Source organism: Pan troglodytes, chromosome 8 (genome assembly GCF_028858775.2).
Source record: "Pan troglodytes isolate AG18354 chromosome 8, NHGRI_mPanTro3-v2.0_pri, whole genome shotgun sequence".
Classification (NCBI taxonomy): Eukaryota; Metazoa; Chordata; class Mammalia; order Primates; family Hominidae; genus Pan; species Pan troglodytes.
The window spans coordinates 109,731,277-109,753,318 of record NC_072406.2 but is presented as its reverse complement, the minus strand read 5'-3'; the positions used below and the strand labels follow the sequence as shown (position 1 = coordinate 109,753,318).

At 46.6% G+C, this 22,042-nt stretch overlaps 1 protein-coding gene across 4 annotated transcripts; it reads left to right on the top strand.

The window, feature by feature from the left end:
- The first annotated feature begins 625 nt into the window (after positions 1 to 625).
- Positions 626 to 20,207, top strand: MORN4 (MORN repeat containing 4). 4 transcript variants are annotated; one of them, XM_054660412.2, is made up of 5 exons: positions 626 to 777; positions 15,088 to 15,184; positions 17,447 to 17,561; positions 17,982 to 18,091; positions 18,358 to 20,207. In XM_054660412.2, the coding sequence occupies exons 2-5, from the start codon at positions 15,118 to 15,120 to the stop codon at positions 18,504 to 18,506; spliced, it is 441 nt and encodes a 146-aa protein (XP_054516387.1). In that variant the 5' UTR covers positions 626 to 777; positions 15,088 to 15,117; the 3' UTR covers positions 18,507 to 20,207. The 4 variants fall into 4 exon arrangements, with proteins under 4 accessions (XP_054516387.1, XP_016774529.1, XP_016774528.1 ...); XM_016919040.4 differs by lacking the exon at positions 626 to 777 and adding an exon at positions 985 to 1,044; XM_001164807.7 differs by lacking the exon at positions 626 to 777 and adding an exon at positions 1,270 to 1,435.
- The last annotated feature ends 1,835 nt before the right edge of the window (positions 20,208 to 22,042 follow it).

The following is a 22,042-nucleotide window of genomic DNA, read 5'->3' as shown; positions in this document are numbered from 1 at the left end:
TAAAGAAACATTTACAATCTATGCTCTCTGGAGCCTGCTACCTGTAGCCTTCTCTGCATAATAAAAACCTTGATTTCCACAATTCCTTGTGTGTGTGTGTGTGTGTGTGTGTGTGTGTGCGTGCGTGCATATCTTAGTAACAATTCCTTAACTTAACCCAGACATTCCCTTCTGTGGGTTCCAGGTCTTTAAACTCTTTCAACCAATTGTCAATCAGGACATCTTTGAATCCACCTACATCCTGGAACTTGCCACCCCCACCCCCACTTTCGGGACCAAGCCAATGTATATTTTACATGTATTGATTGATGTCTTATGTCTCCCTAAAATGTATAAAATCAAGTGGTGTCCCGACTATTTTGGACACACATTCCTAGGACCTTCTAAGGCTGTGTCACGGGCATGTCCTTAACATTGGCAAAATAAACTCCTAAATTGATTGAGACCTGTCTCAGATACTTTTTGGTTTGCAATTTATTTATTTGAGACAGGGTCTTGCTAGGTCGCCCAGGCTGGGGTACAGTGGCAGAATCATGGCTTATTGCAGCCTCAACCTCCTGGGCTCAAGGGATCCTCCCACCTCAGCCTCCTGAGTAGCTGTGACTACAGGCACCCACCACTAGGCTGGGTAATTTTTTTCTTCTGTAGATACGGAGTCTCCCTGCGTTGCCCAGGCTGATCTAGAACTCTTGGGCTCAAGCCTCCCGAACTCCTGAGCTCAAGCCGCGGCCTTCCGAAGTGCTGGGATTACAGATGTGAGCCACTGCGCCTGGCCAGGTACTATATTTTAAACAAAAAGGATCTAGATAATGACAAGGACAGCACAAATTCCCATAATGAATGCAAAAGTGTCTTGATATCACAATGTCTAGCACAGAGTTATTGGAGGCTATCCTGCCTAGCGCGTTACAATTTACAAAGCTGCCTCTCTGAAGCTGGATTTAGGATCTGCCTTAAACTCCGCGGCGGAGCCCTTGACAGCAGTGGGGACTGGAGCAAGATCAGAGCCGCTCGCGTTGATGGTCACTGTTGCTTCGGGCGCAGGTTTGGTTTTCTTTGGGGTTGCCATTTCAACTAGACGGCCTCTGGGTAGGCCAGATCTGGATCCTCTGTCTTTATCTGCGTTGCAGAGGTGGGACCACCCCTCTTTCACATAGTCAGCCCGGGTTCGCAAACACTCGGCCCCGCACAAAGATGGCGTGGAGCCGGGCTGGGCCAATGCGGAGTGGCGTTGCTCCCGGTTGCCTAGGTAACAGCCAATGGGCAGCGGGAATTGTACCCAGTGCGGTCGCCCAGGATGGCGGCGTCAAGTGGGGCAATCGCTGGTGGAGGTGGCGGAGAGCAAGGTGGCAGCCGGGAGCCCATCAGAGGAAAAGTCCGAGGCGCTGGAACCCTGCGTCCAGGCGTGACGGTCATCCCGAAAGGCCGGCCCCAGGTTGGCTGGAGGCGCAGGAGGGAGGGGGCCGGGAAAGAGTGTTATCGGTCAGGTGGGCACTGAGGAACGGAGCACGAGATGACCCGGCTCGGGGGCGCGGCTCCACCTCGGATACGCTGACCTGAGGGCGGTTGCCTGTGGGGGACCCAAACCTGAACCCTTTAGTCTCCACCGCGGGGGTCGAGGCCCGGGAGAGCTGACTGGACTGGGGTTAGCGAGCAGAGGGTGGAGGGTTGCATCAGGGGAATTGGCAGACCTGTGTGAGCGTTAGACCCTGCCGGGCGGGAGAGCGGGCCCGGATAGCAGGAAGGAACGCGCCTGGAAGGTGAAAATGGGGTGCGAGAAGGTGTTGCCTTGTTGTGGTCTAGGGCTTTGTTTTCCCTGGGCCCGCCTTTATCTCACTGGTGGAGAGAACTCCCACATATGGAAACCTGGGGAATGGGATGCTTCATTTAGTTGATGGGTGGTATCCCTGCATTCTAGCATCTCTGAACTGCTTAGGTACCAGCAGGAATAACTGCTATATCGGAGTCCAGCCCTGGCATTCCCTTTCCCGTGAAATAGGATAGTATTCTGGCAGTATTACTCCCTAGTCCCAATCACCCCCAGGTCATCATCGCCTTTAAATAAAAAAAAAAAAAAAATCTTTTTGGCGCCAGTATTTTCTTCCCACTTTCTTCAATCTAACCATCCCACAGTCTTCCCTAAACGAACCCTTCATATAGCAACGATACATTTCTTTACTTTTCACATGAGGAAAGAGGAGGTTAGACTTATAATGAAAAACAGTTATTTCGAGCTCCTTTTAAAACACTTAAAAAAAAATATTTAGGCCGGGCGCGGTGGCTCATGCCTGTAATCCCAACACTTTGGGAGGCCGAGGCGGGTGGATCACAAGGTCAGGAGTTCAAAACTAGCTTGGCCAAGATGATGAAACCTCGTCTCTACTAAAAATACAAAAATTAGCCAAGCATGATGGCACGCGCCTGTAATCCCAGCTACCCAGGAGGCTGAGGCAGGAGAATTGCTTGAACCTGGGAGGCGGCGGTTGCAGTGAGCCAAGATCCTGCCACTGCACTCCAGCATGGGGGACAGAGCAAGACTCCGTCTCAAAAAAAAAAAAAAAAGGGAGTATTATTTGACTTTTTGTTCTAGGTTCCTAACAAGGCTAATCTTTGTTCATCAAAGCCTTCATTTTCTTCTCTTTAGGATTCTAAAAGTTTATGAACTGCTTTCTTTATTACTGAAATAATTTGACAAGACTATTGTACCCTGGGAAGGGTGGTTCTGGGGGGACATGTGGGTAGTTAGGGTGGCTGCCTCCACCCAGTATTCTCTAACTGGATCTCCCCCACCGCCCCAACCTTTTGTTTTGTTTTGCTTTTCTTTTCTTTTTTTTGAGACAAGGTCTGGCTCTGTTGCCCAGGCTGGAGTACAGGTGTGGTGCAGTCACTGCTCACCCTGGCAGCCTCAAATTGTGGGCTCAAGCAATCCTCCTACCTCAGCCTCCTGAGTAGCTGGGACTACAGGCATGCACCACCACACCCAGCAAATTTTTGTATTGTTTTGTAGAGATGAGGTCTCACTACGTTTCCCAGATTGGTATTGAACTCCTGGGCTCAAGCGATCCTTTTGCTTCAGCCTCCCAACGTGCTTGGATTACAGGAGTGAGCCATCATGCCCGGCCCTTTTCCTCTTTATGTCAGTTTTTTTTTTTAATCCTCTTAAATTGGACACAGTTTACTGTGAATACAAAAATGTTGTTTAATACGTTGATTTCTTAAAATTAGAAAAAGATAAAAAGAACGGAAACAAAAATTCTCGTTATTGTCTCAGAGTTCTGTTTGGAAATAAGAAAATAATAATAATAAAAAAGAAATGTCTGGGACAGAAGAAAATGAAGGTACCAGGAATATGGTATATAGTGCAGACTAATAGTGTGTTGGTTTACAGGGACAGAATAGTGATTTTCTTTTATGTAAATGTTTGGACTGATCCTTTGCAACCCATCTATCAGGAGTGCAGAAAGGGTGAGTGTCTGTTTAGAAGTGTGAATCATCTTGGTTTGTGACTGGATTCCATGGGTGTATCTGTAGCCTAAACCCCTGAGCCATATATTCTCTTTAAAAATATGATTTGGATAACTGATAGAAATACTGATTTGCATCCCTTATTAAAGTATTGGGCCAGACATGGTGGCTCGCACCTGTAATCCTAGCACTTTGGAAGGCTGAGGCAGGCAGATCACTTGATCCCAGGAGTTCAAGACCAGCATGGGCAACATGGTAAAACCCTGTCACTACCAAAAAATGCAAAAATTAGCTGGGTGTCGTGGCATGCTCCTGTAGTCCCAGCTACTCAGGAGGCTAAGGTGGGAGGATGGCTTGGGCCCAGGAGGCAGAGGTTGCAGTGGCTGAGATGACGCCACTGCACTCCAGCTTGGATGACAGAGCCAGACTGCCTCAAAAAAAAAAAAGTATTGGGCTTTCAGTCTTCATCGGCACTGACTATACTTTGTTAAACTAGGTTTGTCTCAATGACCATGGTTACTGGTGAAATTCCTTTTTAGGTCAGTAGCTTTAAAGCTATTCATTAGCATGGTTAATTATAAAAGTCATAAAATCCAGACACTGTCCCAAATAGTGACAATATCACCTATTTGGGCACATGTGACAGTTTCTAGCCAAATGTATTCAACCATGGCCTGAGACTCATGGATTCTACACACATTCCCTTTCATTAGCAATTCTGACTGTGGTCTTGGCAATGGACATCATTTTGGCAAGCATTTGCTGAAGGGAATTTGCTATATGTGCCTAAGTCAAAATGGAATGGAAGTTTGTAGTATGTACTGTTGAAAACCAATGGGAGAGGATGGTGGGAGGGTTAGGTTGAAACGTGGTATTCCAGTTATTATTGCTGTATAACAAAGTACCCCAGAATTTAGCAGCTTAAAACACCCATATTGTGGCCGGGTGCGGTGGCTCACGCCTGTAATCCCAGCACTTTGGGAGGTTGAGGCGGGCGGATCATGAGATCAGGAGATCAAGACCATCCTGGCTAACACAGTGAAACCTCATCTCTACTAAAAATACAAAAAATTAGCCGGGGCCGGGCGCAGTGGCTCATGCCTGTAATCCCAGCACTTCGGGAGGCTGAGGCAGGCGGATCACAAGGTCAGGAGATCGAGACCATCCTGGCTAACATGGTGAAACCCCGTCTCCACTAAAAATACAAAAAAAAATTAGCCGGGCATGGTGGCGGGCGCCTGTAGTCCCAGCTACTGGAGAGGCTGAGGCAGGAGAATGGCGAGAACCTGGGAGGCGGAGCTTGCAGTAAGCCGAGATCGTGCCACTGAACTCCAGCCTGGGAGACAGCGAGACTCCGTCTCAAAAAAAAAAAAAAAAAATTAGCTGGGCGTGGTGGCGAGCACCTGTAGTCCCAGCTACTCGGGAAGCGAAGGCAGGAGAATTGCTTGAACCTGGGAGGCGGAGCTTGCAGTGAGCCGAGATCACACCACTGTACTCCACCCAGGGTGACAAAGCGAGACTCTGTCTCAAAAAACAAAACAAACAAACAAAAAAACACCCATATGATGCTCATGGATTCTGTGGGTGAGGGAATTTGGACCTGGCACCATGGGGAGGCCTCTCTCTGCTCCCTGATATGGGATGGAATACAGGCTCAATGGCTGAGGGCTGGAATCATCTGAAGGCTCCTTCACTGATGCCTGGTACGTGGGATAGGATGATTCAAAGGTAAGGGCAGCCAACTGGAACACCAATATATGGCTTTTCTGTGTGGCTTGGCTTTCAGTGTTAGCCTCTGGGTAGTCAGGCTTTTTATGTGGTGGCTCAGGTCTCCAAGTGTGAGTGTATCAGTGACAAGATGGAAGTTGCATCACCTTTTATGATCTAACCTCAGAACACACCACCATTTTCTTTTGAGACAGAGTTTCACTCTTGTTGCCAGGGCTGGAGTGCAATGGTGCGATCTTGGCTCACTTCAACCTCTGCCTCCTGGGTTAAGCAATTCTCCTGCCTCAGCCTCCCAAGTAGCTGGGATTACAGGCATGGGCCACCACACCCAGCTAATTTTGTATTTTTAGTAGAGATGGGGTTTCTCCATGTTGGTCAAGCTGGTCTTGAACTTCCGACCTCAGGTGATCCGTCCGCCTTGGCCTCCCAAAATGCTAGGATTACAGGTGTGAGCCACCACGCCCGGCCCACACCATCATTTTCATTGTGTTCTTTTGGTCCAAGCAGTCACAAGCCTACTCAGATTCAAGGGAGGGGAGGTAGATTTCACCTTTTAATGGATCAATGGCCAGATCAAATTGTAGACAAACATGTAAGACAGAAGATACTGTTGCAAACATCTTGGAAATACAGTCCGCCACATTTGGTAACAAGAAGGTAACCTTTTCAGTTTCATTGGCTTCCTTAAAATATTTAGGGTATAATCCCCAAGAGCTAACAGCATACTAAAAAAGTGGTTAGGGGCTGGATGTGGTGGCTCATGCCTATAATCCCAGCACTTTGGGAGTCCAAGGCAGGCAGATCACATGAGGCCAGAAGTTTGAGACCAGCCTGGACAACATAGTGAAACCCCATCTCTACTAAAAATATGAAAATTAGCTGGCCATGCTGGCACGCCTGTAATCCCAGCTACTCAGGAGGCTGAGGCAGGAGAATCTCTTGAGCCTGGGAGGCGGAGGTTGCAGTGAGCCAAGATCACGCCATTAGACTCCAGCCTGTGTGACACAGTGAGACTGTGTCTCAAAAAAAAAAAAAAAGAAAGAAAAAAAAGTGATTAGGTGTACAACTTGAAAACTAGTACTTTGTCCGTAAATAACCCTCAAACTGGAGAAATGTTCCCTTCTTTCAGCAATCTTATACTGTTCCTTCTGGAACAAGGTAGAATGCCACTCTCTGGAAGTTTCATGTAGCCTTGAGAAAAAGTAAATAAATACAAGGCAGTACTTTCCCTGAGTCCCTGTGTAGTCAATATGACTCCTCAAATCCCACTGCAATAACTCCTTCCAAATTTTGAGTGAAAACAAGTTGGTTAACTGCTGCCAGACATCTAAAGGAAATGCTCTTATAATCTTTTTGTATAAATAGTGATTTTGTGTTTAGGTTTTGGAATGGTTGTTTAATTATAAGATTTAGTGGAAGATACAGCCCTTCAGATTCTAACTGATGTGTTTTGAAGGAATGAAACTTCAACCATAAGCTGACTTTTAGTGCTGTAACTTAGTTCTGGGAAGAGCTGAGGATTGCCTGATCAAAATGCCCGTCTGTACTGGAAAGCGTTTTCTTCTGCTATTCTGATGGAAAACTACTTCTCATGCTCTCATTAATGTTATATTTGCAATGGAGTCATGTTGGCCTCTACCCCAGCACACTCTGATGCTGGGCTGGTGATAAGAGGCTTGTGAGCCTGAAATTGGATGCTGACCTTGTGGGACATTGATAGGACAGAGATGACATGGCAAGTACCAGCATCACGTCTCAGAAAATAGCTCCCAGAGGTTTGGAGGGAGTTTACTACAAGAAGATAATGGTCCTTGCCTCGGATATCTTCTGTGTGAGAGATACTGGAAACGGAATGCTTGACTGATAACTGAGGAAGGGAGAAAGTCCTATGGGAGTGGCCCCCAAACATCTCTAGAAGAGTCTCCACAAGGTTGCCCTTCATTTAGGCGAGAAATGAATCTTTTCTCTTATTTGGGTGAGAGCACAGGGATTCTTAGAACTCGTCTGTCCTCATGGCTGGGACAGAGCCAGGGCGTAGAAGATGTCGTTGAACCCTGCTCTGGTCAGGCCTAGCTGTTTTCACATTAGACCATTTCTGGGCTTTTGGTGTCTGTATCAAAAATCATTATGTTCTGGCTGGGCGCGGTAGCTCACGCCTGTAATCCAGCACTTTGGGAGGCCGAGGTGGGCAGATCACATGAGGCCAGGAGTTCAAGACCAGCCTGGCCAACATGGTGAAACCCTGTCTCTGCTAAAAATACAAAAAGTAGCTAGGCGTGGTGGCACACACCTGTAATGCCAGCTACTCAGGAGGCTGAAGCATGAGAATTGCTTGAACCCAGGAGACGAAGGTTGCAGTGAGCTAAGATCGAATCACTGCACTTCCACCTGGGTGACAGAGTGAGAGTGTCTCAAAAAAAAAAAAAAAAAAAAAAAAAAAAAAGGTGTTCAGGTCCCTCTGCTGAAGCTACTCAGCAAAGTCACCAGCACCAGTCTCCATTAAACAAACAAACAAAAAAAAATCAGGCCGGGCACAGTGACTCACGCCTGTAATCCCAGCACTTTGGGAGGCCAAGGCGGGAGGATCACCTGAGGTCAGGAGTTCAAGACCAGCCTGGCCAACATGGTAAAACCCTGTCTCTACTGAAAATACAAAAATTAGCTGGGCGTGGTGGCAAGGGCCTGTAATCCCAGCTACTTGGGAGGCTGGGGCAAGAGAATCGCTTGAACCTGGGAGGCAGAGGTTACAGTGAGCTGAGACTGCACCATTGCACCATTGCACTCCAGCCTGGGCCACAGGAACGAAACTCTGTCTAAAAAAAAAAAAAAAAAAAAAAAAAAAAAAGCTGGGCACAGTGGCTCATGCCTGTAATCCCAGCACTTTGGAAGGCTGAGATGGGTGGCTCACCTGAGGTCAGGAGTTCGAGACCAGCCTGACCAACATGGTGAAGCCCTGTCTCTACGAAAAATACAAAAATTAGCCAGCCATGGTGATGGTCACCTGAAATCCCAGCTATTTGAGAGGCTGAGGCAGGAGAATTACTTGAACTCGGGAGGTGGGGGTTGCAGGGAGCCAAGATTGCGCCACTGCACTCCAGTCTGGGCCACAGAGCAAGACTCCGTTTCAAAAAAAAAAAAAGAGAGAACAAGCATCAGAACATATTATTATTATTATTTATTATTTTTGAGTCAGAGTCTCGCTCTGTCACCCAGGCTGGAGACCAGTGGCATGATCTTGGCTCACTGCAACCTCCACCTCCCACGTTCAAGTGATTCTCCTGTCTCAGCCTCTTGAGTAGCTGGGACTACAGGCATGTGCCACCACGCCTGGCTAATTTTTGTGTTTTTAGTAAAGACAGGGCTTCACCATGTTGGCCAGGCTGGTCTCGAACTCCTGACCTCAGGTGATCCACCCATCTTAGCCTCCCAAAGTGCTGGGATTACAGGCGTGAGCCACTGTGCCCAGCCCGCTTGTTCTCTTAAAAAAAAAAAAAAAAAAAAAAAAAAAAAAGTCATGACGCTGGGTGTGGTGGCTCATGCTTATAATCCTAGCACTTTCAGAGGCCAAGGCCAGAGATTGCTTGAGGCTAGGAGTTTGAGATTAGCCTGGGCAACATAGTGGGACACGGTCTCTACAAAAAAGTTAGTTGGGCATGGTGGTGTGTGCCTATAGTCCTAGCTACTTGGGAGGCTGGGGCAGGAGGGTTGCTTGAGCCCACAAGTTCAGGGTTGCAGTGAGTTATGATCAAGCGATTGCACACCAGCATGGGCAACAGAGCGACACACTGTCTCCTTAAAAAACAAAAAATCGTTATGACATGAGGCCAAAATAAAAATATCCTGTAGGATGTTGATGAAGAGTGGATGGGTGGCAACTATAGTTTGTTTTTCCTCTACTTAGTATTCGGCTCTTTAGTCAAAATTGCTGCGATTTTCTTTTTCAAAGTGTTGTTTGAATTACATTGGTAGCAGTTTTTACTGAGGAAAGACCTAGAGAAGTTTTCGTTACAGTAAGTATATGTGTGAGTTTAAGTGTAAAACTTTGAAAGAGGAAAGAAACTAACATTTAGTGGACGGGCCCTGGCAGTGTTCTAGGTACTTACGTGTGTGTCATTTTCTTTCTTTTATTTTTCTTTTCTGTCACCCACTGACTCTCAGATATTTAATTTAATCCACCTGCCAACTATGTGAAATACATATATTATCTCCACTTTACAGATGAGGAGACTGAGATTTAGAGATACTTAAATACCTTGCCCATAATTATACAGTGAACTCAGATTTGAACTGAAGTCCTCCTGTGCTCAGACTCTACAACACCACCATATTATCCTGAGAGGCCAGATAGGATAGAATGGTATAAGTTAGCAAGTTACTGTAAGAACTTGTGCCAGCAAGGCCAGCTGTCAGAGCTCTGATTCTAACTTTCACGTGTTAGTTTCCACATGTTAATGTATGACCTTAGTTAATTTATTTATCCTCTCTGCACCTTAGTTTCCTCATCCCTAAAGTGGAAATAATAATAATACCCACCCCAAAAAGTTGTTGTGAGATGAAATTAGATAATATATTTTAAAAACACTGATGCTCATGCCGGGTGCGGTGGCTCATGCCTGTATTCTTAGCACTTTGGGAGGCCGCAGCAGGTGGATCACCTGAGGTCAGGATCACCTGAGGTCACCTGACCAACATGGTGAAACCCCATCTCTACTGAAAATACAAAATTAGCCAGGCATGGTGGCGCATGCTTGTAATCCCAGCTACTTGGGAGGCTGAGGCAGAGGTTGGAGTGAGCAAAGATCGCGCCATTGCACTCCAGCCTGGGGAAGAATAACAGTGAAACTCCGTCTCAAAAACAAAACAAAACAAAAAACACTGATGCTCACACCAGTAATCCCAGCTACTTGGGAAGCTGATGAGGAAGAATCACTTGAGGCCAGGAGTTCGGGACCAGTCTAGGCACCATAGCGATACCCATCTCAACAAAAAATTTGAAAAGTAGCTGGGTGTGTTGGCACACACCTCTAGTCCCAGCTATTGGAGAGAATGAAGCGAGAGGATCACTTTAGCCCAGAAGTTTGAGACTGCAGTGAGCTATAATCACAATCACACTACTGCATTCCAGGCTGGGTAACTGAGTGAGACCCCATCTCTTAAAACAAAACAAATAAACAACACTGATGGAACACAGTAAGAGGTCAGTAAATGTTAGCTTCTGTTATAAAGGTATTTCAGACAGCTTCTCTGGGGTTAGTGCAATTGATTATTAGAGAGGGTTGTGCCACCTGAATTGAAATATAAATAATCTAGCACTGTCCACCATGACAATGTGGAGAAAGCAAATTTAACATATGGGTTGTTTTAGTTGAACATTTAAAGCATCACTTTTGCATAAAATATACCAGACCCCTTTTGTGCTATGAAACTATGGAACCCACTCTTTGGAACTCCCTCTTGACTGGATGAGGTTTTGGCTTCCCTGGGACTTGAAGGAAAAGGAAGCTAGCTGTTGGTGCCAGGCCCCTGAGATTTAAGAATCCCATCTTGCGGCCAGGCACGGTGGCTCATGCCTGTAATCCCAGCACTTTGGGAGGCCAAGGCGGGCGGATCACGAGGTCAGGAGATTGAGACCATCCTGGCTAACATGGTGAAACTCCATCTCTACTAAAACATACAAAAAGTTAGTGGGGCGTGGTGGTGGGCGCCTGTAGTCCCAGCTACTCGGGAGGCTGAGGCAGGAGAATGGGATGAACCCGGGAGGCAGAGCTTGCAATGAGCCGAGATCATGCCACTGCACTCCAGCCTGGGCGACAGAGTGAGACTCCGTCTCAAAAAAAAAAAAAAAAAAAAAAAAAAGAATCCCGTCTTGTTTTGAGCTGAGAGCAGTGGCATGCACCTGTAGTTCCAGCTACTCAGAAAGCTAAGAGGGGATTGGAGGATCTCTTGAACCTAGGCATTCAAGTCCAGCCTGGGTAACATAATGAGACCCTGTCTCTAAAAGAAAAAAGAATTCTTTCCTGTTTCTCCACCAGGTCTGGCCCCAGTACTCTGAGGAGAACGTGTCCTTGTCCTGTTGGAACTCAGTCAGATGCCTGAGGGTCAGACTCTAGGTTACTTATTAATCAGAGGGGACTTTTTTTTGGGTGGGGGGACAGGGTCTCGCTCTGTCACCCAGGCTGTAGTGGCACTGTCATGACTTACTGCAGCCTCAGACTCCTGGGCTCAAGCAATTGTCCCTGCTCAGCCTCCCAAAGTGCTGGAATTACAGGCATGAGCCACCATGCTTGTTTGATAGAGGACTTTTCAATAGTGATTTATAGTTCAGAGAACTTTTCACACACAGTATTTCCATTTATTGTAGCAGTAGGCCACAAGCTTTGAAGTAAGGATCTAATGATGTGCTTATTAAAACTGCAGGTTCCCAGGCTCTGACTACAGAATCTGATTCAGTAAGTCTGAGTTTGGGCCTAGGAATCTGCATTGTCAAAATTACTGGAGAAAACATTGTATTGCTTAGATCTGGAAAAGATGAGGAGGTAGCTAGATGTGGTAGTGTGCACCTGTAGTCCCAGCTACTCAGGAGACTGAGGTGACGGGATGCCTTGAATCCAGGAGTTTGAGGTTACAGTGAGCTATGATCGTGCCACTGCGCTCTAGCCTGGGTGACAGAGCAAGACCCTGTCTCTAAAAAGTAAATAAATAAATAAATAAATAAATAAATAAATAAATGAAAGATGAAGGGATGAATGAAGAGACCTAGGGAATTTATAAAGAAATAGGGCTTGTATTTTTTAGTCTATCAAATGACGTACTATTTGCCTCTGTTTATATTTAATGATTTTGGGGGGTATCTTAATTCCCTTCTTCTTCTTCTTCCTTTTTTTTTTTTTTTTTTTTTTTGAGACAGGGTCTCCCTCTGTCGCCCAGGCTGGAGTGTCGTGGCGTGATCTTGGCTCACTGCACCTCTGCCTCCTGGGTTCAAGCGATCCTTCCACCTCAGCCTCCCAAGTAGCTGGGACTACAGGAACGCGCCACCACACCCGGCTAATTTTTGGATTTTTTGTAATTTTGGTACAGATGGGGTTTCACCATGTTGCCCAGGCTGGTCTCAAACTCCTGAGCTCAAGTGGTCCACAAGCCTCAGCCTCCCAAAGTGCTGGGCTTATAGGTTTGAGCCACCGTGCAGTTCCCTTCTTATAGGATATCCTTCAATACATCCTTTCACCACCAATGTGAAGCCATATCTAGCCAGTCCCCAAATGTTACTGATTGTTTTCCTATGATGTATCCCCCCAGTTGTTCCTTCTGCTCCCATTATACTGTGATCTCCCAGACTCATGCCTGAACGTATCAGTTAGCTTTTTCTGGGTAATAACACACCACCAGAAAACACAGTGGCTTGAAACAATAACCATTTATTTATCCTGTGAGTCTGTGGTCGCTAGTTTGGGGCCGGGCTCAGAAGGGCAGTTCTTCTAGTCTTGCCTGAGCAATTTGTTCATCTGTGGCCAGCTGGGACAGGGTCTCACCATCCAGTAGACCAGATTGGGCTCATTTACATGGGGGCAGAACAGGTCCAAGTGTAGCAAGAGGGCAAGCCCAGTGCACAGGTGCTTTGCAGACCTCTGCTAGATCACCTTTGCGAACATTCCATTATCTAGAACAAGTCACACAGCCAACCCAGGTCCAGCAGGTGGAGGAATAAATAAACTCTGCCTCTTTTTTTTTTTAGACAGAGCCTCACTCTGTCGCCCAGGCTGGAATGCAGTGGTGCGATCTTGGCTTACTGCAACCTCTGCCTCCCGAGTTCAAGCAGTTCTTCTGCATCAGTCTCCCGAGTAGCTGGGATTACAGGCACCCGCCACCACGCCCTGCTAATGTTTTGTATCTTTAGTAGAGACAGGATTTCGCCATGCTGGCCATTCTGGTTCAGGTGATCCACCCACTCCGCCTCCCAGAGTGCTGGGATTACAGGCGTGAGCCACCGCACCCGGCCAACTCTGCCTCTTAATGGGAGGATCTGCCTTGTCACATTGTAAGGTCATGAACGGAGGGAGAATAACTCTGCCCATTTTTACAATTTGCTGCATTATCATATTTCCCTTCCTTGCAAGCTTTTCTGACTATGGACTTGCTGCTCCAATTCATCCCACTTCATGCTACCACATTCATTTTCCTTACACACTGCCTTCATATTACATCCTGGTTCACAAACCCGCAGAGGTCGCCTCTTTTCCTCCCTCATATGCTGTAAACTCTTATGCCCAGCTTTCAAAGGTCTCTTTAAGTTAGCCTGAGCTAAAAGCAGAGGCTGTGCTGTACAGGAAAAAAGGACTAGCATAGTCAGGGGAGGCTGTCAACAAACTTTATTACCTCTCTGGGCTTCTATTTCTCCTATAAAATGAGAGGTTGGGCTAAATCCATGAGATTCTTTTCAGATTTATTTATTTATTTATTTATTTCTCGAGACAGAGTCTTGCTCTGTCACCCAGGCTGGAGTGCAGTGGTGTGATCTCAGCTCACTGCAACCTCTGCCTCCTGGGTTCAAGCAATTCTCCTGCCTCAGCCTCCTGAGTAGCTGGGATTACAGGTGCCCGCCACCACACCCAGCTAATTTTTGTATTTTTAGTAGAGATGGGGTTTTACCATGTTGGCCAAGCTGGTCTCGAGCTCCTGACCTCGTGATCCACCCACCTCGGCCTCACAAAGTTCTGGGATTACAGGCATGAGCTACCACGCCCAGCCTATTTTTTGTTTTTTAATTTTACATTTTTGACATGAGGTCTTGCTATGTTGCCCAGGCTGGTCTTGAACTCCTGGGCTCAAGTGATCCTCCCACCTCGGCCTCCCAAAGTGCTGGGATTACAGGTGTGAGTCACTGCACCAGGCCTCTCTTCAAATTTAAGATTGTGGCTACATGTACCTACACAGGCTTATTTCCTAATACTCCCCAAATAAACCCTCAACTGTAATGAGACCAGGCTTCTTATTTTGCCATGGAACATCTCGTGTTCACATTGCCCTTAGAGTGTTCCTTGCCCTTTGAGTGTTGGTTCCCCATATTTTCTTTTCTTTTTTTTTTTTTTTTTGAGACAGAGTCTTGCTCCGTCACCCAGGCTGGAGTAACAGTGGTGTGATCTCAGCTCACTACAACCTCCGCCTCCCGGGTTTAAGTGATTCTCCCGCCTCAGCCTCCCAAGTAGCTAGGATTACAGGTTCCTGCCACCACGCCCAGCTAATTTTTGTATTTTTAGTAGAGACGGGGTCTCACCATGTTGGCCAGGCTGGTCTCAAACAACTGACCTCAGGTCATCCCACCCACCTTGGCCTCCCAAAGTATTGGGATTACAGGCGTGAGCCACTGCCCCTGGCCTGTTCCCTTTGTTTTCTGATTCTGGAATTGCTCTTTGCCTTCTCCACTGCTTGTCTGCTTCTTTTAAATTCTGGCCATCTCATGTCTTTGTTAATCTCTGCCATCCAAGTTGGCACTTAATCACATTATCTCTGGCATAATTCAGTGTTTAAATTGTTAGTCTTATTAACTAGATTATAAACTCGTCAAGGGAAGATACTGTATTTTATACATCAACTGAGCACATAGTAGGTATCAAATAAATATTTGTAGATTAATATTTGTAGATTTCCATCCCAGGTCATAGAAAATAGGAACTGGCTGAAAACTTTTAAGATAAGCAGGAGGATAAGAGCACTTGGGCAGAGGTGGAGATGATGGTGCTGGTGGTGGTTGGAGATAGGGGTATTTTGGTTAAATGCACCTAAGGCAGTGTACACTTACCAGGCTGGTGGCCTTTAGAATGTATCTATAAAATTGCCTTGCAGTCCTTTCCTCCCGCCATTCCATGACACTGGTTCTCCTTTGCTTATTTCCTACAGTTTCATCCTTTTATCCTGTAATCTGTCACCATGACCCTGACAAAAGGTTCCTTCACCTACTCCAGTGGGGAGGAATATCGTGGCGAGTGGAAGGAGGGTGAGAAGGACCCCTGGGGAGTATCCATGATGAACACTTCATTTGCTGGAGGACAAATACATCAGGATATATAGCCAACTTTATGGATCTTCATTTTCAACTCCAGGATTTAATTCCATATAGTGCCTGCCATTCCTTTATTCCATTTTAGGATTAAATAAAGGAATTTGAAAATGCTATTGTTAATTCAACCTCCAGGAATGAGTTATATCTTTCTTTTTTTTGCTTCTGTTTTTGTTTTGTTTTGTTTTGTTTTTTGAGATGAGGTCTCGCTCACTATGTTGCCTAGGCTGGAGTGCAGTGGTGCAATCTCAGCTCACTGCAACCTCTGCCCCCTGGGTTCAAGCGATTCTCGTGCCTCAGCCTCCCAAGTAGCTGGGATTACAGGCGCCTGCCACCACATCTGGCTAATTTTTGTATTTTTAGTAGAGACGGGGTTTCACCATGTTGGCCAGGCTGGTCTCGAACTCCTGACCTCAGGTGATCTGCCCACCTCGGCCTCCCAAAGTGCTGGGATTACAGGCATCAGCCACCATGCCCGGCCCATGCCAGCCTCTCTTCTAAGCATTTTGTATTTATCATCTTATTTAATCCTCATGACAACCTTATGAGGTAGGCATATACTATTATTATTCCCACTTAACAGATGGGGAAATTGAGGCAAGGAGAAGCTAAGTAACTTACTCAAGATCACAGAACTCTAAGTGGTAGAACAAGAAGGCAAACACAGCAGGCAGCCTGACTCGGTGTCCTCAAAATCTAACTACATTGCCTCTCTGAGGAAAAAAAAAAAAAAAAACAACCAGTATCCCTTTAGCACCTTAAAGCTACTGGGCAAATCTAACAGCCTGATTAGCAGCACTGGTTTCAGCTTCATTATAGCAACAGGGCTGTGCTTACTCTCTGAACTGACCAGAAAACAGAGCAAGATGTTGCAGGAGTAATCATGCCTTTCAAACAGAATTCAAGGGAGTTCTTGTGGTGGATACAGCCCACCCAGCAGAGCCTCAGAAAGTCTCTCCTCTAACAGTCCACATTAAAGGGGACACCAGGTATTTGAAAGCCAGGAAGAAAGGCTTGGGATTGAAGGAGCCAAGGTCACATCACACCTGTACAATTTCTCTCAAGGCTCAAGAATTTAGGGCAGGCACAGTGGCTCATGCCTGTAATCCCAACACTTTGTAATCCCAGCTACTGGGGAGGCTGAGGCAGGAGAATCACTTAAAACCAGGAGGCGGAGGTTACAGTGAGCCAAGATCACACCACTGTGCTCCAGCCTGGGCGACAGAGTGAGACTCTGTCTCAAAAAAAAAAAAAAAAAAAGAGAGGCTGGCACATAGTAAAGGCACTATAAATACACGTTAGCTATTGTTATTTATTTATTTATTTATTTATTTATTTATTTATTTTGAGATGGGGTTTTGCTCTTGTTGCCCAAGCTGGAGTGCAATGGCATGATCTCAGCCCACTGCAACCTCCACCTCCCAGGTTCAAGCGATTCTCCTGCCTCAGCCTCCTGAGTAGCTGGGTTACAGGAGCGCGCCACCACCATGCCCGGCTAATTTTTTGTAGTTTTAGTAGAAACGGGGTTTCACCATGTTAGCCAGGCTGATCTTGAACTCTGGACCTCAGGTGATCCGCCCACCTCCTTGGCCTCCCAAAGTGCTGGGATTACAGGCATGAGTCACTGCGCCCAGCCAGTTGTTTTTTTGTTTGTTTGTTTTTTGAGACAGAGTCTCACTCTGTCGACAGGCTGGAGTGCAGTGGCGCGATCTCAGCTCACTGAAACCTCTGCCTCCCGGGTTCAAGTGATTCTCCTGCCTCAGCCTCCCGAGTAGCTGGGACCACAGGCAGGCGCCACTACACCCAGCTAATTTTTGTATTTTTAGTAGAGATGGGGTTTCACCATGTTGGCCAGGCTGGTCTCGATCTCTTGACCTCGTGATCCACCCTCAGCCTCCCAAAATGCTGGGATTACAGGTGTAAGCTACCGCGCCTGGTCAGCTGTTGTTATTTTTAAGTGCTCTCTTATTCATACTTGGGTAGACCTGCTTTAATCTGTAGTGATAAGATGGGAAGGCCCCAGGAGCCAGGTTTTCCCAGTGCCTGACTCTGGCTAATAATCCTCTGCCCTGCTAATGTCACTGCTTCTCTTGTTTTCTTTGTGGGTAGGGTGATGGCAGGTAAGGGATGCTACAAGAGTAAGAAGGGACCCTGAAGCTGCCTCCTTCCAACCTGACACCTATCCTTCTCTTTGTTCAGGCCGCAGGCATGGTTTTGGTCAACTGATGTTTGCAGATGGTGGCACCTACCTGGGTCATTTTGAGAATGGGCTCTTTAATGGCTTTGGGGTATTGACCTTCTCAGATGGTTCAAGGTGGGTATGAGGTCATTCCTTTCTTAGCCTTAAATAAGGGAGGGTCTGACATAAAAATGGGACTCTGGTAAATATCTGGTCAATCCTGACCTTGTCTCACTCCCTGCAGAACACACATGAGGAATAAATAGTTCTTTTATTAGCTATTTTTTAAGTGGACCTAAAATTTGAAATGTCAACCAAGTGAGTGACTTTCCACCCCACTCCCATTCACATCCTATCTTCTTTCCTTGAGATCAGGGCTTCATGTCATATATACTCTCTGCTCCTTGGGAATAGGTGGGGTAGGTGGAGCTATGTGACTGGTAGAATCGGCTTGCTCCTTAGCATCATTAAATAACAGAGATCAGCAGCTGCTCGACTCCGTTCATCTGGACAGCTAACTTTCCACTGAAGGCTAACTTCTTGGTGTTTCTGCAGGTATGAGGGGGAGTTTGCCCAGGGCAAGTTTAATGGCGTCGGAGTCTTCATTCGATATGACAACATGACCTTTGAGGGGGAATTTAAAAATGGCAGAGTAGATGGTTTTGGTAAGTTGCAGCCCAGCAGGATGGCTGACTTAGGTGGGCATAATATGGGTGGAAATATACCTGTTTAGTTTTAATCCTGCGGGTGTCCAGCAATCCACAGTGGCCGTCCCTGACACCTATCCATTGAACTCATCAATAGAGTACTCCTGAGTAGAGCTGGGAGTTTTTCTCTTCTTTGGCCTGGACATATCAAGGCCAAAGATATGTCTCATCTTTGAGACATTAATGCCATTGTCACTCCCATATTTTCTCTGCCCTCCTCAAAGGCCTGCTGACTTTCCCCGATGGTTCTCATGGAATCCCCCGCAATGAAGGTCTCTTTGAGAACAACAAGCTGCTGCGGCGTGAGAAGTGTTCTGCCATTGTTCAGCGGGCCCAGAGCGCCTCCAAGTCAGCCAGAAATCTCACTGCCTGACAGCGCAGTGGGCACCAGCTGATAAGTATTGGGTAAAGCCAGTGCCCCTGTTGTTGATTCGAGGTGAACAAATGAATCAGAGCTGAGATGAGTTGACAATGACAGTGGAGCAGAGGCCTTGTATGTGCCCTGTCACCTGCCATTCCAGAACTGGACCACAGAAAAGTGCTGAGGATGCTGGCCAGCAGACCCTGCAGCAGTCATTGGTGGTTCTGTCTTTCCCTAACCCTTATGTGCTGGAGGACAGAGGAGCCACCTCTTCTCACTGGTTGATACTCTGTTCCTAAGACCTCAGGTTACCCAGTGTAGCCTGCTGTGACCCTTCTGCTTCATTTTCTGCCAAGTGATACAGAACCTTCGTTCTGCTGCTTTGGGGACAGGTGATCCTAGCCCCAGCTTAGGGCCAGTGCTCTGTGCCACTCTGGAGAAATAGGGAAAAGATAGGGGTGGCTCAGTACAGCAGCCCTGTGAAAGTCAAGGCCAGAGCTTTTCTTTTTTAATTTTTTTATTATTATTATTTTATTTTTTATTTTTGAGATGGAGTTTTACTCTCGCCCAGGCTAGAGTGCAGTGGCATGATCTCAGCTCACTGCAACTTCTGCCTCCCAGGTTCAAGCAATTCCCCTGCCTCAGCTTCCTGAGTAGCTGGGACTACAGGAGCGCGCCACCACACCCAGCTAATTTTTGTATTTTTTTTAGTAGAGACGGGGTTTCACCATATTGGCCAGGCTGGTCTCAAACTCCTGACCTCGTGATCCACCCGCCTTGGTCTCCCAAAGTGCTGGGATTACAGGCGTGAGCCACCACGCTCAGCCTTTAATTTTATTATTATAAAAAATTGAGCCAGGGTCTTGCTATGTTGCTCAGGCTCGTCTCAAAATCCTGGGCTCAAGTGATCCTCCTGCCTGGGCCTGCCAAAGTGCTAGGATTGCAGGTGTGAGCCACTGTGCCTGGCTGGCAGAGCTTTTCCATATGTTACTCCTCATGCTGGTTGGAATCATGGCTGCAGGCTTCCACTTGGTCTGATCAGACTGGTATTGATTCCTGCCTATGTCCCCGTGAAGGATTCGGTAAGAGTGCTATTTCCTCCTCCCTTTAGAAGACAGGCTGTCTTCTTTCATCAACTTAGAGCAGATAATCCCCATGTGTGCCTCTCTCCTTCCTTAGATGGGGAACAGGATCCCTTTTTGGGACAATCAAGAAAAAAACTCATGTAAACAGTAATCTTATTACTTGTATTTGTGACTAACTCCAGGGAAAAGGGTAGAATATTTAGGCCACTTCAGGCACTACCATGGAGTGAACTGAATTCATACGGATGGCTTGGGCTGACACAGTTTCTTCCCAGTGGACCAATAAATCAGACTCACCCAAACCCCTGGGGTTTTGGTAGAATTGGACCTACTCTAGGACTGTGGGGAACTAAAGGAGCATTTGGCTCACTGTAGCTCTTCTATCATGAGCCTTGACCGTCAGGCCGCAATCAGACCTTACTGATGGGATCTCTGAAGTTTATTACGTAGGCCTCCCGTTACCCTGGTACCCAAATACGTCCCCCACCTCTAGCTCCCTAGCCTCACATTGAATGTCTCTTCAACAGCAGATTGTGGTGGAAGTTATAGCCGTGTGCCTCTATTTATTCTCTGAATTGTACTGTAGAAAAAGGTGTTTATAAAGAATAAAGAAATCACCAGAACTGCCTATACCTAGTTTTCCTGACTTTCTGGCCCTGCGTCTTCATGAATATCAACCCATTTGCTGTTTGTAAAAGTTAATCGGGTTAGCCCTTGGAACTGACCCTGCACACTTTATCAAGTCATCTAATTTTCTCAGCCTCTACAGAGGAGGACGTATGAACTTTTTTTTCTTATTTAAATCAGACAATCTCAGGCTGTCCCAACTAGTAGGTGGCACAGCTAGGTGAGATTTGTAACCGAGCCTTTCTGATTCCAACTCCCTTTACTGGACCTCTCTCACCCTGAGCATCAGAGTACTTAAGTCCTGAGACTAGTTATGGCCACACCTGCTGGGTTACCTCTGGCAGGTCCACTCCTGCCGGAGTTTCCCTTTTTCTGCAACAGGAGAGTGGTGGAACATTGACCCCCACGCTAACCCTTTTACATGCACGTCCTTGTTGGAGGAAGGTACTATTATTATCCCTGTATTACAGATGAGGCTCAGGGAAGTTAAGCAGTTTCTCCAAGGTCCCATAGACACTAAGGGGCAGATCCCAGAACTTAAACCCAGACCTGTTTAAGCCCAGAGGCTGAGCTCTTACCCAGTGCACTACCCTGCCTGCCTAGCCCTAACTTTTCCCCCAAGTCCTAAACTTGATTCTCCTCTGAGCCTTGCTCCTCTGGAAGTTGCCTGTGAGAGGACCCCAGGCACTAAGCCCCAAGCTGTAGTGCCATTCAGAGCCTGGTTTTGGGTTGAAGATTGAGATCTTTTATTTTCTCTCCTTTAGCCTCTGCCCTAAACAAGTATCTATTTACCTCTCTTTTTAACCTTACACTTTCTTTTTAAGGAGTAATTTTTTTACAATGTATCTCCATTTTTCTGCCACTAGTCAAATATTACCACTGAAAAAGGTTAAATATTTTGGAGAAAGCATCCTTTTTTGTTGTTGTTGTTGAGATGGAGTTTTGCTCTTGTGGCACAGGCTGGAGTGCCATGACATGATCTCGGCCCACTGCAACCTCCGCCTCCCACGTTCAAGCGATTCTTGTGCCTCAGCCTCCTGAGTAGCTGGGATTACAGGTGTGTGCCACCACGCCCGGCTAATTTTTGTATTTTTAGTAGACATGGGGTTTCGCCGTGTTGATCAGGCTGGTCTCAAACTCTTGACCTCATGTGATCCTCCTGCCTCCGCCTCCCAAAGTGCTGCCTGGCCCTAAACACTTAGCACTTTAATCAAAAAGGATGCTGACTGGGTGCAGTGGCTCACGCCTATAATCCCAGCACTTTGGGAGGCCGAGGCAGGAAGATCACCTGAGGTCAGGAGTTCGAGACCAGCCTGACCAACATGGCGAAACGCTGTCTCTACTAAAAATACAAAAATTAGCCGGGCATGGTGGTGAACGCCTGTAATTCCAGCTACTCGGGAGGGTGAGGCAGGCGAGTCACTTGAATCTGGGAGGCAGAGGTTGTAGTGAGCCGAGATCGTGCCACTGCACACCAGCCTGAATGACAGAGCAAGACTCTGTCTCAAAAAAATAAAATAAAAGTGCTAAGTGTTTCTAAATAGCTCACTTGCTCTCTTTTGCCTCTTACCCCTTCCCCAGGTCTCCAGTAAGTGAATGCCTGTTGGCTCAGTATTGTTGGGGACACTCTTAGAGCTGGGAGAAGGCAGACCATCAGAGCTCTTTTGCCTTTAGAAAGGTTCTTGACATCTGGCCAGGAAACCTAAGATCTGCATAGCAATAGAGTGTCCATCTTTACATAGCCACACTAATTTTATCTGTTAAATTTTATTATAGTAACAAAGTGACTATTTTTAATAATAAAAGCAGAGTGCCTGTAGGCAAGTGGATGGCCCT

Coding starts and splice junctions, on each gene's coding strand:
- MORN4 (XM_016919039.4), top strand. CDS start 1,195: ATGGCGTGGAGCCGGGCTGGGCCAATGCGGAGTGGCGTTGCTCCCGGT. Junction 1,436..17,446: donor TCCCGAAAGGCCGGCCCCAG/GTTGGCTGGAGG, acceptor CTCTTTGTTCAG/GCCGCAGGCATGGTTTTGGT. Junction 18,092..18,357: donor TGGCAGAGTAGATGGTTTTG/GTAAGTTGCAGC, acceptor CCCTCCTCAAAG/GCCTGCTGACTTTCCCCGAT.